The 17,743-nt window shown below is 40.0% G+C and overlaps 1 protein-coding gene across 8 annotated transcripts in view; it reads right to left on the bottom strand.

Annotated features, from left to right (window-relative positions):
* The window catches only part of ptprt (protein tyrosine phosphatase receptor type T), a 295,874-nt gene that overhangs the window by 59,101 nt on the left and 219,030 nt on the right, over positions 1–17,743 (bottom strand). For all 8 annotated transcript variants that reach the window (XM_051074478.1, XM_018702965.2, XM_051074474.1 and 5 more), the window contains 3 exons: positions 8,853–9,007; positions 3,168–3,248; positions 2,567–2,602 (listed from right to left, as the gene is read on the bottom strand). In XM_051074478.1, the coding sequence (XP_050930435.1) occupies positions 2,567–2,602; positions 3,168–3,248; positions 8,853–9,007 (272 nt within the window). The remainder of the gene's footprint in view (positions 1–2,566; positions 2,603–3,167; positions 3,249–8,852; positions 9,008–17,743) is intronic.

Genomic DNA, 17,743 nt, shown 5'->3' with positions numbered 1-17,743 from the left:
CAAACAAACAAACAGATAGTTATAAAAAATGTTGTTAAGGAACTAGCAAATATTTTCTGCTTCATTTTCCACTTTAACATATTTATTTTTCTCCCTCCCTCCACCTCTCTTTTCCTATCTTACACTTTCCAACTCTTTTCATTCCTGTGTCATCTTCTCTCTTCCATTTTACTGTACATTGGTATTACATTCCTCTGGCTGTGGATAATAATGATGATGATGATGAACGTGCTTGGTGGTCAATTTTCAGGTCCTCCATCCACTAATTTACTGTTTCAATCAATATAATAATTGCAGTGCTCAGCATGATGTGCAAACAGCATATAACTGCACCTGCCATATGATGTATACGGATGGATGGATGGATGGAGGCAGGGAGAGATGAGAGGATGGAAGCAGGAAAAGGGGAGGTATTCAAGGAGGAATAGGGAAGTGTCGTAGTGGGATTTAGAAAGGGAGTAATGTATTGTATTTACAACTGGATGGATGGGTGAGAGAATAGTTGGAAGGAGGGATAATTGAATCACTTAAACTAGAGAAGAAGAAATGGGTGTGGACAGTTGCAGAGTAATTGAATAAGTTAAGAGCTAAAGAGAAAGAAGGGAAGATGGTGGGGCAAAAGAAGGAGACGGGGTGATAATCGGATAGATGCAAAGAAAAAGCAGAAAGAAATGACTAACAAGAGGGTGGATAGAAGAACAAGAGAGTGAAGAATGAGTGAATGGAGAGATGACTGATGAATGAAAGAAGGAAGGGATGACTGGGTGCATGGAAAACTCGAGCAGTGGCATGAGGGAGGGATTGATGGATGGGTGAGTGGAGGGATGGAGCAGAGGTCAAGAAATGTATAAACAGAAGATACAAGGATAGATAGACATATAGAACGATGGATTAATGATTATCATTGCCACATTTGTTCCATCGTACATAGTCTATTTTCTATATTTTATGTATTTGTTGCAAATACCAGGTTTTGCTTTTGCTTTAGTTTTGTTTTACATCTCTTGTCTCTCTAACTGTAGGGAGAACAGATGGTTCAACAAAACGCTAATGTCATTCTATAAAGATGTATGACAGCAAAATTGTGCCATTGCACAAATCGCTCAAGCGATTTTTTGCATTCTGCTTCATCATGCCTTGATGTGCATCAGCGAATGGCACAGAAATCTGTGTGGCAAGTTGTGTTTCTTGCAGCAGCTTAAACATGTGACGCTGGAATATTGTATATATATATATATATATATATATTTTTTTTTTTTTTTTTGTTTGTTTGTTTGTTTGTTTTGTTTTGTTTTGTTTTGTTTTTTGTTTTTTCCTACTCATTCTTTGGTCAGTCTGATTTTCTAGGGCAGATAAGACACTAAGCAGGTGTCTGTCTGCCTCTCCCTGAATGTCTGCCTGTCTTTTTTCTCTGACTGTGTGATTCCTGGGAAGTTAACACATGGGCTCAGCAGGTATAACAGTGATTCAGCTGGTTAACAACCATGTTTTAGGAAAAGATAATATTTTGCTTCCTTCCTACCTGGAGAGGAGAGGAGAGTGAGTGAAGTCAGAGGAACCGAAGGGATGCAATGAAGTTGAAGTAAAGAAAGGATGAGAGCGAAACTGATGAGAAGCATAGAAAATTATAGAAAATAAATGAAGAGTGCAGAGAAAAGGAGAGACAATAAGATGATAGAGAAGAGGAGGAAAACTTAATCAAGGAAAAAACTGAAAAAGAACTAACCATTTGGGCCTGGTCGTATTAATAATATGTGTAACAATAAAAGTGAGAGTAGAGGTGAAAAAAGTGAGGAATAAAATAAAAGAAGGAAGAAGTAAAAGAAAAAAAGAAAAAGCAGAGTAAAAGGAGAGGGGATGATATGAGGGTAGATATGACAGGGTGAGGGGAAAGGTAGGACAGAGCACAGCAGAGAAAAATTGAAGAGAAAAAAGAGGAGAAGAAGAAAGGAGGATGGATGAGAGGAGGTGTGGCAGGAAGATGACGAGCTAGCAGCTGGCTGATAAGTATTATCACATAAAACAGAAACACTCTCATAAAAGGAGACTGGCAGACAAATGTCACGACAGTACTTATAGCTCTAAGTGTTCACGTGTGTGTATGTATGTGCGTGAGAGGGTGTGAAGTGGTCTACTTGTGCAAACATTTCACATACACACATACGCACATACACACCCACATTCTCACACACGTCACACGTTGGCAGGGGCCAGAGCCAACCTTGGCAAAGAACTGGTCAATCTGGCCAACAGAAGGGGGGAGAGGGAGGAAAAATGGAGAGGGAAAGACAGAAAGAAGGTACTGGAAAATGGTTTTGACATTTCATTCTGTCCATGTTTAAACTCTGTGTGTGTGTGTGTGTGTGTGTGTGTGTGTGTGGGTGTGACTGCATACTGTGTGTATTTCTGACATTGTATGCACCATCTGAATGCCTCGATGAGCAGATTTTGTTTTAGTTGCCTCACATGCTCAAACACACATCATACATACATACACAAACAAATGAAAAAATATACAACAGATGATCTGTTAGGAAATTAAAGTGAGACAAATTGTTTTACTCACCTATAGAAGTTGTGGCTGGAACTGGCTCTTTGGACACTGCACACAGAGTCAACATGACACACACAGGGAAACACAAAGTCTGAAACAGTTACGACTGTGACATGTACCTGCTCATCAAAATTACGCAGAGTATGAACAGGTGTTTGCGGCACAGTGGAAATGACAGATGCCTGGATTCTCCCTGTTACAAGTCAGTGTTCCATCAAAATGATTCTGAAACTGTTTCTGCTACTTTAAGGTAAAATAGTTACATAATGTTGTTCTAAATCAGTCCCTCGTTTTGAAAAATTGCTGCTTTCCTGCTGTGCAGAGAGCTAAGGACGATTACCATTTCTCCAAGTGATAACCTGAAAAAGGAACTGAACTACTGTTCTTTCAGTAGTAATATCTTTGAAACGTTACCTGGCTAATATGCAAAAATCATCTGATCAACCTGAACTGGCAACTTTAAACAAAAACCGTTTCTACACAGCGTCATGCATAAAGATAGTTTGTCCAGTTGCAATTATAGCTGCAGGCAATTCGAAAGATTCTGCAATCACTGTCCAAAGCATCTAGAAACACTATGTGTGTGTGTGTCTGTGTGTGTTACAGTGTGTACCTGAGTAGTAGGAATTCAGCAGGGATTTGCTCTGCAGCGTCTTGCTTCCCTGCACAGAGAAGGAGCAGCTAGAGGGGGAGGCTGGGGATGAGACAGTGGGAAGGAGAGATGTAAAAAAGGTCGAGGAGAGGAGAAGTAAAAGAGTAGATGATGTGAAAATAAGGGGAACACAATGTGCGGGGAGAGGGAGAGGTGAGGTGAAAAAGAAGTGTGGGACAGAAAGGGAAGGTAACGGGGGAGGAGGAAGCAGGAGGTGATGAAGGGAATAAGAGAGAAAATGACAATAAAATTCAGAGGACAGACAGAGTTGGAGATGATATAATGACAGCAGAGACAGAGCATAAAGTAGAAATCAGGTGAAGGACAACAGGGAGAAACCAGAGGAGAGAGGACAGGTCAGTGACCTCATCTAAAAAAACAACAATCAATCAGCACAGGACACAATTAACAATGAAAACATACACAAAGGAAGATCAATACTCCATATTCAACAGCATGAAGAACAATCCAATAATACTAATGGCACCATCAATGCTACCAATATTGAATTATGAAACATAAAAGTGGTTCCGTCTCAATGATTGTGCACTCAAAACTGGCATACTTTGATTGTGGGTCAATACATGTGAATGATTTTGTAGCTTGTATGTTAAAACCAAATGGAACGAGCCACTGGAGGGGAACAGAGCATGAGAGAGAAGTTAGCATTTTCCCCCATTTAATTCTAAAAATGAAATCAAATTCACATTCTCTGATGATGAAGTTCATGTCACGCTGGCCCTTGTGAACTCGCAGATGGGGAAAGTATACCACTCGCTTAGGCCAGCTTGTGTCAACCAGAGAGCACATAACCACCAATGTAACCAGCAAAAAATGACAGCGTTTGTATTCAGTGCCAACGTAATGTTGTTTAGAGTTGCAGAAAGAAAAGGCACTGCTGTGCACCATGTACTTTTTTTTAAGCTTCAGTTGGTGAACTTCCCTGCTACACCCAAACCCATCACAGTGCTTGATCAGATTGCTTTTGCCAGTTCAAAATGGCCACCGTGGGAATAAGGTCAACAGAGTGAAAAAGGGAACATATAGAACAGTTAGAGTAGAGCTGAGCAGATACTATATCATTGCTTATAAATGTGATTCACCATCAGGGCTTGCTTTCTTAAACAGTGACTGATGGCTACTACGTCCCCGCAGATACACTCCATCCCTCACATACACACCCACACCGCTAGGCGTCTATAAATAAATGACATGTAAGATAGACACAGGCGCACACACACAATAAGATAAAACTGGGGGAGATTGCTGGGAGACCGACTGTGACATATTATATGCTGGCTAAGCCTGTTCAATAATCCACAATAGATATCACAGCTAGCCTACACACATTAATCTACGGGACCTGCAGCTAGCTGGTGTATGTGAACGTCTGTGTGTGTGAGTGTGTGTGTCTGCTCGCCTACAAGTGATCGTCATAGGCTTTCAGCAGCTAATTAGTGCGCACGCACGTCAGTGTTTCCTTTGTGTGTGTGTGTGTGTGTGTGTGTGTGCAACAGTTTTCTGGATATCAGAGTCCTGATGGTCGAAGCTTGTGGCCATTAGTGGAAACTCTCCCGCTGAGGAGATCTCTCCTCCACCTCCCTTCATACTCACTGAGCAGATGACATGATATGCCTCCCCTCTCCTGCCCTTTTCTTTCTATTCCTTTGGTTTCTCCCACACCCCACGCTCACTTCTCTTCTTGTCTCACCTCCTCAGCTCTACTTTCCTCCCATTTCCCTTATGGGACTTTTCTCTGCTGTCTTTTCCCAAATCAATTTATGTTTTCATAGCTTATTTGAGGTATTTTTTTATGTGTATGTGTGTGTGTGTGTGTGTCACTTGGAGTGGTTGTAGCATAAACTCTGCCACCTATTTACTCTGGTAGGGTAGTTCCAAGGATGGCCTGCTAGTTATTGTATCTATTGGCCGACCAGATTTCTATCAGATATCAAAAAAGTGTAAACACAACCAAGCACTACATAAGGACTGTAAACCAATTAACGTGATGGGACGTGGTTTGAGATGTGCTGGATGTTAAAAAGGTGTAAATGCATTAGCCTCTTCACACCTACTGTACTCCCAAGTGTATCTATGTACGTCACTGAGCGGCCCATGGAGGGAGCCACTTATGCCATCTTCTCCTTGTTATAATGGCAGGCTCAAGTGAAACTGAAATTGGCTCTGTCACATTAAAGTGATGAAGTGGTGAAGAAGGAAGAGGTTTCGAAGATTGTTACGTATGTTTCTAATAGGGGATCATCAATGAGTGCTCGAGATTGTGAACAAAACATAATAGTCTCGCAAATAATCCATGGATGACTCACTCATGTGCTTTTGTTAGTATGACAGTTGCTAGCTTAACTATTTCTTCTGGCTTTTTTAAAGCATTTTAAAAGACAGTGTCAGGTACATTACTGCCAGCTTCTGGACTGGGGTATAGCAATGCAATCTCATGGGAGTGCATTCAAAAAAAAACTGCCACTTTCAATACTTTTCGTGTGTCACTTGCAAGTATTTTAAGCGTTTTGTGTGTTATTTTAAGCCTTTGTGGTTTGGGTTAGGGGTTAAAAATGTGGTGTGAAATGACTTGGCCTTATCCGTATGATATATCATGAGACCAGCCTGAGAAGGACCCACTCAGATTTGTATCAGCAGTAGGAAAAGCCAAACCGCAAAAAACTAAACGTGAGCGTTAACAGAAATATATTTAGTGAAATGCAAACAGGCTCATAGTGATCCTGATAATGATATAATAAACCACTTTTCTTACTGTCACCAATGTATCAAAGGTTTTTACTTGAAGTTTTGTAAAACACGTCTACCATGAAACAGCCTTTACAGTTTCCTCTCAAATAAGTTCTACAAATAAATGACAGGTTAAAGGCAGACACAGATACAGATTTGTAATTTTACTAATGTCTTAAAAATGAATGTGATAATAATTTCCCGATGTCAAAATTATCCATGTAGCACCCCTCTCGCCTCATTCTTATTCATATTCCGTTTGCTCTACTGTTTTCTGGTACAATAGCCCAATTTCCCTACAGCAGATAATTTAAGTTTTATCTTCACCTCACTCCGTTGTCCTCTCTTCCCTCCTTCTCTCCTTTCATCTCTCCCCTCTGCTCCCCTCTCCTAATACCCCCAAACACAACATATTTTCTCCTCTTCTGTGATAAAATCCCTCTCGTCTCATGCATACCAGCCCTGTATGCTAATGCAGTGCAAAAAGCAGCTCAACTTTAATACAGTGAGGAGTGTACCCGCATACCAAAAGAAATCTGCTTTGACAGCAATGTCCTGTGAAGACAGCTGGTGACTGGGTGAGAATGCAATAACACAAAAAGGTTATTTGCCCTGCGAGGGGCCATCCGCACAAATATTATTGGGTCCCCCACCTTGTGTCAGCGTTTTTCACTGTCTCATTAGGACTGAGCCTGGATCTGTGACTGTGACTGTGTATATATATATATATGTGTGTGGTGTGTGGTGTGTGTGTGTGTGTGTGTGTACTTGGTTTATTTTCCCTTTTCAAATGTTCATATGATGAGAACTACCAACTGTGAAAGAGAGACAGGGAGAGAGACTAATCCATGGCACAAACCTTGATAAACCTGACAGCCAATTACTACAACTATTAAAACAGCAAACGAATGAAAAGTGTAGAAAGTGGCAGAATTACTTTTTGTTCCATTTTCTGTTTGTGCAGTCTGCACAGAGACACAACTGAACACACAGTGGCTGTAATGTAATTCCTCTGGGTTATATAGGGCTGGGAAGATGTATCAAATAAATCTAATTAATTTGTGTTATTCTTTTTGAACGCTGTGAAAAATGCATAAAAAATAAAGTGTTATTAGTGCTTCCTCTGCTGTCACTCAAAGACCAGCCCCAGCAGTACTCTGTAGTTAAAACAGTAACTGCCTGCACAAAAGAGAGGAAGTCATGTTCAGACCACCGAGCTCTGTGAAGTTTGTAAAAACCTTTACAGCGTCTCCATTAAAACCAGTTGGTTTCGGATAGATCCTACATTTAAACGCTCTATCTCAGTCCCTTCGAACTCATTAAATTCTGGCAACACACCTGTCTAACTTCTCTGTGCATAGCCGCCTAGCTAGCGTCCACTAATCGTAGCATGTACTACGATGCGTTTAGGGAACATTGGTAAATTCTAACATCAACCGATTTTGGGTACACCTGTAAATTGAAGCTACAGAAAATAACCTGGATTACAATCTCCCCCTAGAAAACTATTTTTAAATCAAAAGAAAAAAAAAGAGATTCAACTTTCTGGCCATGTTGCCCACTCCTATATGGAACCTTGGGGAAGTTTTGAAGAGCAAGTTACCTTTTTTTTTTTTTTAAACATCTATCTAAAGTCCAGCACCATTTGAAAATCCCAACTTTGTTTAACATATGGCCAAAATCTAGCTAGAGAATACTTATTCCAACTGTCTATATTTGGCTTCAGGCAAGGTCTAGTCAACTTTAGCCTAGCAGCAAAAAACCACAACTTTATCATTTAGTGTATACAGTGCTCAGAAGACATTAACCTCTTCACTTCTAAATCCACCCAATACCTTATAGACTCTGGAAGAAAAGAAATGCTAGCAAAGGTTTATCTAGCCTCTAAGGTCAAAAGGAAAGCAAGCTCATTTTCTATATGTTATAAATCCCTAAATAAATGTCAGAGAAGAAGAAGTTTTAAATATCACAGCTTTATCGTACGTCCAAAGTCCGGATAAAGGTGGACTGCCCTAAGAGTACCCAATGCAAAAACATTATTGTACGTCAGAATTGCAGCGTGGACAGTTACAGGAAGAGTGCAGGCAATTACGGCCGGCATTAGCTTGCTACTTAGTCCCTCTCCAGCACCCCTGGCTTTCAACAGCCAAGCACTCCCAAAAGGCCAGGCTGACATTTTCAAGAGAAAAATGCCCTTCTGAGAGGCCCTGTCTAATTACCCCAGACACACACACACATACACGCACACACAATTTTACAAAGAGATTGGGAATATACACTCATATAGCCACGCACATGCAGGCAGGGTGACTTTCATAAGATTACAGTTTAAGTTACACACAGATGCATATGTGAAATACACAATGAAATATGCATACATGCACTTGCATGTGTAAGAGGCATCACAGAGCAGAAAAAAATTAGGGAACAGAGTTGAAAAATGATTACAACAGCACTAAGTAAGATGGAGGCTAGTGAAGCAGCACAACACACTGCTGATATTAGTGAAAGAGGAACATATGGGGAGTTTTATTATAAAATGAGATGTCCACTATTTGAATAAATGAATCTGACAAAATGATTAATGGCACAGGGACATAGTATATGCATATTTTCGAGTACAGACAAGGGCAAAGGAAAGTTTACGATGTGAAACAGAAGTTAAATTACAGTAAAATTGATCACACAAGACAAATTGTTTTAGTTACACTGTTTTTGAATGAATCTGCTCCCAAAGCTCAACAACATTTGCCGTTTTTTACCCTGGTTGTTACACATGCCCTTAGAGATTAGAATTTAATTCTCTGTAATTCTAGTGGACCTTCATGATGGTGCCAGCTGTAGGTGGTAGATTTAGGCTGCACACTGACGCTAGAAGCACAGAGGATTTCGACTTACTGAATCCGTTGAGGTCCTGGTTGGAGGTGGAGAAGGGGTCATCTTTGTGCAGGGTGCTGACTTTAGTGGTGCTCTTATCAGCTGTGGTGACCGGACCCATCTCCCTCTGCTGAGTGGAGCTGCTGGCAGTCTCCTTCTGCTTCTTTGCCAGCTTCCTATAGTGGTATCAGCACATGCACACCAGCAAGCATACACGGGTATGAACACACACACACGCACACACACAGGTATATTTACACATAGAGTCACGCATATATGTTTAAATCCACAAGCTGTGCCAAGACACAGTCACAGATACACAAACAAACATACATCACAAAAATAAAATACAGTGGGAGCTCATCTATGGTGAGAACATGCAGTGACTTGAACACAGAGGAGATTAAATGGCCACATGAGGATGAACATTCTCTTTTATGCATTGCAGTATCAAAAAGTTCACAAAACATGTTTATATTTAACCATTTACTTTTAAACAGGAGACTGACCTATTCACAGCCATGTGTTGTTGCTATGAGCAAATGTACTGACATTCATGACACAGTTAGAGTTTATGTCACTGTTCCAGGGATGCTGTTGTTCATTATGTTATTATTATTATATTTATTTCCACAAGGAAAAATTAAGACCTGCAGTTCATGCATGTAATTCTTGGGAATATTACTGATCAGACTTAGCTACCAAGCTACATTTTGATCTCTTGCCTTGGAAAATCAGACTGACATGAAAAAAAGCATCAAAAAATCATTTTAGTTTTGAATTCCTCATTCAAATGTCCTGCCCTCTTCAGACAGTCATCCTGTATCAGTATCTCATACAGTACCTCATACTATAAAATCAAATTCATATACTTAAAAAAACTCAGACCATAATGCTCAAAAAGATACATTCCCTCAATATTCTGTCATCAGGTATCAAACATCAGTATCTGTCATTCAGTAAAACCACAGCAACAGTACAGTTGCATTACCATGCGTTTATCCAGCACCACATCCAGTAGAAATGGGACACTTAAAGATGACTCTCACTTCTCCATAACTAATGGGAAATATTTGACTCTGTAATTGTTTGTTGGAAGGGATTTGATTTAGAAATTAAGAGGAAGGGTAGATTTTTTTTCCTCTAGAACAATTGGAGCAAAGACGATATGCGTCAGTGGGGAGAGGTTGACATTCAGCACTTCAGTTACAAATGTGGCTACTACAGTGGCTATATACACTGGTAAATGTAGTTGTAGTAGTATGTTGGCTCACAAAATGTCCCTTGAGTACCGTTGTAGCCTTATGATTTTTTTTTTTTTACTTCCATTTACTCCTCACATGTCACAGCTCCCATCTGCTGGCCATTTTGTATCGGCTATTTTAAGTTTTACCTTCAGTTTTAGGTCCATTGAGACACCAGATGGCAGAAATGACAGGAAGCTATTGCAACATGACATCGACCAGCAGATGGACCAAAGCTTGCAGAAGTACCACCGTAAAGCAGACTGTCTTATCCTCCGTGTATCTCCTAAAAACTACCTCCAGAAGTCAAAAATGTTCTCTGAACCTGAACATACTGGAAGTGATAATTAGCGTGTCTCGTTTAACTATGAATATGACTTGGTTTCTCACTGCATAAGGAAAGCAGTGCTGCTTCTGACAGAAGGAAATTATGTCAAATACTATAATGTAGCTTAAATGTCCGCTTCAGCTCTATGAGGGGAGCAGCTAAGACATCACCTAGACTATACAACTGTGTCCAAATCAGGATCCAAAGATTTCCAGACTGCATATGTCATAACAGTCTCATAAGACTTGTCACATTTTTAAGGGTCGTTCATACGCAGCTAAAAACTGTAATTTGCCTGACTTGGAAGACAAAACTGATCTATCCCTTGCAGCCTTCAGAAACTCTTGACATGCATACAGACCACTTGTTTGATAAAGCATTCAGGCAATAACTGTCAACTTGTTGTCTGGAGATACTTTATGATTTTGTTGTATTCAATTTGTTTTAGGTGGTCATAAACCACTGGTAAATATATCACAAGAAGTAGACTAATTAAAAATCTACTTCAGTATGTGAATAAAGGATGTGCTGTTTGTTTTTTCATTAGCAGGATATGTTATTAATGACAGAGTGTTTCAAATAAATGGAAGTTACCACTGGTATTCACACTCTGTCAGCCATTAAAGGGGAACATCCTGGTCTTTATGGGGGAGCTTCCTAATGCACCACTGGTTTTAGTCTGACTGAGGCTGCACCATTTCATTTGAGGAGGAGCAGTTGTTCTCACCAGCAGTCAAACCTGGATGACCTCTAAAATTAACCTGCACACTTAGCAGTCAGTGCAGATCCATATATTGTCATATTCTGTAGAAGAGAATATCCAGAAATCTCATAGTATTTTGTAAACTTAGCTCCAATTGCACAGATTAATTACACTTGAAAGTGCATTTTAAAACTTGAAAACTAAAATCTAAAATTTTAAAAAGGTAGCCACATCTAATGGTATGATATTATCAGTGAATAATACCAACAAGCACTTCTGTAATCAGCTCTAATTCAAAGCTATCATCAAAGTACACTGAGTAAACTCAGTCTTATTTAATGTCACAGAGAGAGGTAATGGATCACCCCAAAAATGTCCATGTGCATCGCTCTGGTGTCATGCAAAGTTGTTTTTGACATTTCTCAGTTGTGGATAAGCAACACCCCACATTATACTTTATTATTGCCAGATTTAAGTAACCTCTGCTACTGTCTTTTAAATTATTAAAAGCCACTTTACAGTTCAACAGTGAGTATGGTTTTGGCTGAAAATGGTTCAAATAGTTCCAAAGTTAATTAACGTTACTTTCAACTTAAAACCTTTCCTCTATTAAAAGAAAATAAATATATTAAGAATATTTTTCTTTGTCAGTGGAGAGGCTTTGAAATACCTAACAACAGCTCAGTGGCCTCTTGATTTGAGAGCAAGTTGCTCATGTTCACAAATAATGACTGAGACCTGGCAGACCGTGAATTCTTCTTAAGTGACGCATTTTGAGGTATATAGGTATTCCTAATATGTGACCTGTATTCCCCACTAAGGATAGCAGAAATATATCATTGATCCACTTGTAAGCCAGCAGACTGGAAAGTATGGTGTAACCTTGAAGAGCATCATGCCCTAAAAGCTTTGAGTTCATCTGGGTATTGCAGAGAAAGCTGAGGAGAACCAATGCACACAGTGTCCTTTCTTGGCTTTCAAAATATTTCTAAATGCTCTATAATTATACTGGTTATCTATCTCACAAATGTTTGTCATGCACATTTGCCCTTATGTACCTAACTTGTATAATTCTCTACATTATAGTTTGTACAGGATGTACTGTGTGTACCTTTTAACCCGGTGTATTTTCCATAAATGTGATTGCTGTGGCTCTATGCATCATGCTAGCTATGCACTCACCAACAGGAAGTGAGGACTGAGCCAAAAGGTCAGCCTTACATATGGTAAGAAAAAGTGATTGCAATATGTAAAAAGCAGTTTCACTTAGGGGACTGCAATATGTGACCTAACATAGATAAATATGGTCATACATTTTCCTTCTGAATTACAGTGGTAGCTGAGAAATAAAGAAGGGTACTTGGGACTTTGAGGCAGATTCAGAGACAAGCGTTTGAAATGATTCATGCAAAAGCCATGTTTATTTGGAAAGGAGAGGAGGCTCTTACGTCTTGCCTCAAGTTGTACCAAGTTTTGCGTGAAGCCTCATTTTCCCAAATCTCTTCAACTGCTGAGGTGGTGAGTGAAAGTTAGTGCGACGCATAAAGGCGCAATGGACAAATTTATGGGAAATGTGCCAGGATGAAAAATACTGGTATTGCCAGTTCATCTACAATAAAATCAACGCTATTGGTTGCACTTGATCACGCTGAACAGACAATTCAAAGCATCCCATTTAATACAACAATACAACTGTTTGTTGAACCAAAATTGCTCCTCACCAACATTAAATTTCAACCTACACTAACAATAAAAAACAATAATGAATAAACATCTCAGTTGTTTTCATGGTTGGTGTTGACTACAAGCTGTAAAGTATGTACTGTAGCAGCAAAACACCATGTAGTGATGTGAGAATCCTGCACTGCCCACATGCTGTCACAACAGAGCGACCTATTATCCAAGTTTCTCACAGCATGTACGTGAAATGTTTGTTCACATTGGTGCCTGCTGTGCTTTACAAATGAATAACAAAAACTATCACTAATATGTGTATCAATAACACATAATTTTGACAGCAAATTTATCTCCAGTTGAGTCATATTAAAAAAAACCTGAAGTCAACTGAAAAACCTCCTCCAGAATCCACCAACACATTCTTCAACTTACTTAAAGAGTCTGACATCTAGTCACGAGTGGCAATACAGTGGGCTGTGTATGTGTAGAAGCATCAGCTATAATGTGAGAAAACACTTGAGCTCCTTGAAGGCTTAAGAACTGCATGTGCTGGATGTTCAGCGCTTTCGTCTGTGTGTGACTGTACACGTGTCTGTTGTATCTGTCTGTTGGCGGATGCTGGCCAGTGAGTGGGTGTGTTTCTCAGTGACCTATCACGAAGCCGCCTAACACGCCTGTTTACTGCACCATCCTGCCCAGTCACTCCAAAAGGCAAATTAGAAGACTACAAATACTACTTTCCTATAGATCATTAAACGTGTCTTCCTTACAATGACTAATCAAGTTTCGCTCTGCAAGTCTAAAAGCTGTCGTGAACTACATAAAGGCTGAGTCACTACAGTATGGTGTCTGTGAGAAAAGGGAAATGAAACTCACAGAAAGACAGCTGGTTAAAGATAATGAATATTGTTTAAGGTCCTGATTACATGACTCATGAACACACACACACAGAAAGCTCCTGTGCTCCTCAGTTAAACTAATTCTAACAAATTAATACCAAGGAAGCAGATCTGATCTGTTTCAACTGTTCTTAAATCAGAGTTTATGCCACCATATACCTGAAATTACGCCCTCTGCTACCAGAGGACCCGAGGGAACTGATCTCTCAGTATACACTAAACAAGCAACAAACAAGCAACGTTAAAGCAACATTATGTAACCGTTTTATCTTAAAATCATTTTTTGACGATACACTGACTTTTAATAGGGAGAATTGTGTCTCTGCCATGTTGTTGCATTATGTAATTAAGTGAGCAGGAACAATCTCCCTCTAACTGAATCAGGCCCAGCAAGTGCAACAGTAATGCTAAGTCATCATCTCTGATATCCAGCCAGGAAACTGACGGAAATATCAAGAATTATAAACAGAGTTTGGTGTGTTTGTTACAGCAACAGCACTACCTGCTCAAGTGGCCGAGGATCATGGGTAATATATACCATTCAGCTGTGTTTTAATTCAGTGAGTAGGACTACACAGTCAGAACTCCATTGAAGCGATTGACAGGTTTAGTTTTCTGTACATGTGCTGTTAGCTTCTAACTTCTACACTGTTTCCATTGCCCTTAACCTTAAGAATTTAATGTACCAGCCTCCTGTCACTTGTGGCACCATCTGTGATAAATTCCCTGATAAATTCCCTGATATATATATATATATATATATATATATATTATTATTTTTTTTTTTAAACAAAAATTAGGCCTAAACATGCAATAGGTAGTTGTAATTGTTCACTCTAAAAGGTGATTAGCCTTGGTTGGACTGACACAGAACTTGAACTCCAGTCTCCTGTGTCAAAGTTAAACATGCATCCTCCTCCCCAGTCTGCCAATCCTTTGTGTTTGCTTCACTATATAAAAAAGAACACTTATTTCCTGCACCAACACTAAACACTGGCATTCAATATCAATGATGTGCTGCAGAATCATTATATTTGCATTCACGCATGTGTGCATGTATTAGTGTGGTGTGTGTGTATGTTCTTGAGTGCTTTTCAGATGCGGAGGCAACATGGCTTTTCATTCCTATCATTCTACTGGCTGACACAAAACTGGCAATACTACGTGTGTGTGATTGAGAAAGCTATGCAGAGATATGAAATTAAAGCAGTACCATTGTGTATTAGTGTGTGTGTCTGGGATCTGATGATGAGCTGTGCTGCCCCTTGAGTACTTAGACAATTCGGCCAAGAGACAGAGGAGTGAAAAATCACAGAGAGATTGTAATGGCAGAGATGGAGTAGAGGGTGAAAAGTGAACAAGTAGGAAAACAAATGAAACAGTTCAAGAATAAACTAGGAAATGAGGAGAAAACCCAACCAGGGGAACAAGAGGGAGAGTGAGATGAAAGTGTTAGAGAGAGGAAGGAAAGTGCAAGATGGCCCAGCAAAGTTTCTCCCATAATCATTTCCTTCCATCAACCTCAGATTCAACCTTAGTCTACTTCACACCAATTTACAGGCGTCAGAGCCTCAAAACCTCCAGTGTGATTGGAGCTTAGAGTGGCCCATTCCTGGCTATCCGACTGCACGTTGACAGAAAGTGGGCAGGGGACAAGGAGGAGGAGGTGAGCAAAGAAAGGAAAGCCAAATGGAAAAGATGGGGAGATGGAGAGCGAAGGAAGAACAAAGAAAATTGAAGAGAAAAGGGTGAAGGGAGAGAATGGAGGGAAGATGGAAGGGGGTGGGGGGGTGGGGAAGGAGACAGAGGATGGAGGAAGTAACAAAAGGAGAGACAATGCAGAGAAGCAGGCATAATGTAAGAGGAGAGGCAGGAAAAGTAACAGACAGAAACTTGTGACTTGCGAGAGGAGAAAAGCCTTCTCATCCTCCTCCCCCCTTCGTCTCTACACCTCTACCTATCACACATTCATCCCGTTAATGGACTCGTTTAGATGACAAATTCCTTGCATATTGTGAGTGGCAATGAGCGCGACATAATCCTTCTTTAATGAATGTCACAGCAGCAGTTCATTAAGCGCTAAGGTTACCCTGCCGGGTGCCGACTGCAGCGAGAATCATGGACTACTTTGTGCCCCTGGCGATGTTAATTGCAGGCCGTTTGATGTGTCGATAATGAGCGATGCGTGGTGGATACATTGTTTTTTTGTGTGTGTTTGGGGGGTGGTGAACTTCTCTTGATGGGTTTGAGAGGAGGCCTTATTACTGAGAGACAAAAGATAAGAAGAAATGCAGTGAAGCAAAGTAAGTGTACTTTTGGTGAACTCTTGAAAAATCTTTTTAATTGTTGCTCATTTGATATATTAGGTGTATGAATACCTGAAGGGTTCATTTCCCAAATGCTGAATATCCATTTAAAGAAATACATTACTAAAGTTCATTATTCAGTGTCTCTAAAATTTGGAGGATGCAGTTTTGTGAATCTATGTGCTTTCAGTCGAATCTATCATCAGGCTAGCTTTTGAAAAATATCATAATTAGTTGTAAATGTGAGATATTGATAAGAGTTGCTTTTAATTTGTCAGCATTCGATGGAGGCCATTCTTCAATATCTGTTAATTTGCTCTCAAACCTTTTGAGCTCCAGCCTGTTTTTACAAGTTTTTTTTTTTTTACTTTTGTTTTCATTTGAGCTAATAACATAATCACTGCATATGTTAGTCGAGCCTGCCATATGTTGTTGTTTTCAAGGAACGTTAAACCACTCACAGATTCCATCATTTGACATGGAAGTAATACTTTATATTCACCAAGAATAGTTTTGTGAAAAAAGAGGAAGCGTTCTAGTTTATCCTCAGCAGACACTGAAGAAATGCTATCACTGCAGACTAAGTTGTGCTGACTACAGCAGTATGTATATGGAATACAAAACACACACATCCTTCAAAACAAAGTAAATCAGGTGTTGGACCACACATGAATAAAAAACAACTTGTATGATGTGTATGACTCTAATGAAGAGCACTGTGTTCAATACACTGGCTAGTAGTTTGATAGTAATAAACAGTTTTGGTTGTGTGTTTTGGTTTGACTGAGCTACAAGTCTTGGACTGACTGGTGTAAATTTTAACCACAAAGTGCATCAGTCAGGTGCTACGAGTTAAATGACGTGTAGAAGAACTTTTTCTATAGCATCTGTTTTGACTTTGTTGGTGATGAAGAAATTGGTGTTACCAGCATCTAATATTTGCTATGTTTAGACAAAGTTTTTGTCATAATTTTGTCCTACAGTAGTCTTCAGCTATTTGGAAAAAACTGTATCTACCTTTGACAGAATCAATAATATAACAGCCTTTTATAGGTCACCTGTACTGTTCTTTTCCTAGAAAGTGATGCATGCTGAGGGAATTGCATTTATTTTTGTAGAAGCCTGGCAAGTCAACGGGGGCAAGCTCAAGGCATCCAATCAAACAAGGGAAACGACATTTGTTTCACTTGTCGAGGGATTGACAGAGCCCCTGTGTTACGGCAAGAATGGCCTCAGCCACCCGGTTGGCAGCTAGATAGCTCAAATATCCTGGAGTCATCCCCAGCCGGTGCTGCAGTCAGACAGGCAGTCAGTCACTTCAGGATGACAGCGGTAGCTCCAGAGGAGGCTGCAGGCGAAGCCCAAACAAACTTTCATCTGCGTATCACAGGATTTAGAGGCAGACCCAGCAAGGGAAAGAGAGATTGAGGGATACAGAGAGAGGTGAAAAGAGAGATAGAGGCTAGAAGGGGAGAGAGAGAGAGAGAGAGAGAAAGAGAAAATCCCTCTCTCATCTAACGGTAAACATCCTTGGGCTATAGCTGTGCGTGTATGTATACATGCCAGTGTGTGTGTGTGTCTGCACATGTGTATGAACAGCTGCTATTTTGTGTTATAACTGCGGACTGTTTTCTGTGGTTCTCCAGAGCCCAAACTATGTTGGACTTTGGAGGCTGGCACTGATATTGATATTTAAAAGCAACATACAAAACAGTGGAAGAATCTGCTTCCCAGTAATATCAGACAATACCAACT

This window comes from Lates calcarifer, linkage group LG12 (assembly GCF_001640805.2).
Source record: "Lates calcarifer isolate ASB-BC8 linkage group LG12, TLL_Latcal_v3, whole genome shotgun sequence".
Taxonomy (NCBI): Eukaryota; Metazoa; Chordata; class Actinopteri; family Centropomidae; genus Lates; species Lates calcarifer.
This window is presented reverse-complemented; position numbering and strand designations above follow the sequence as displayed.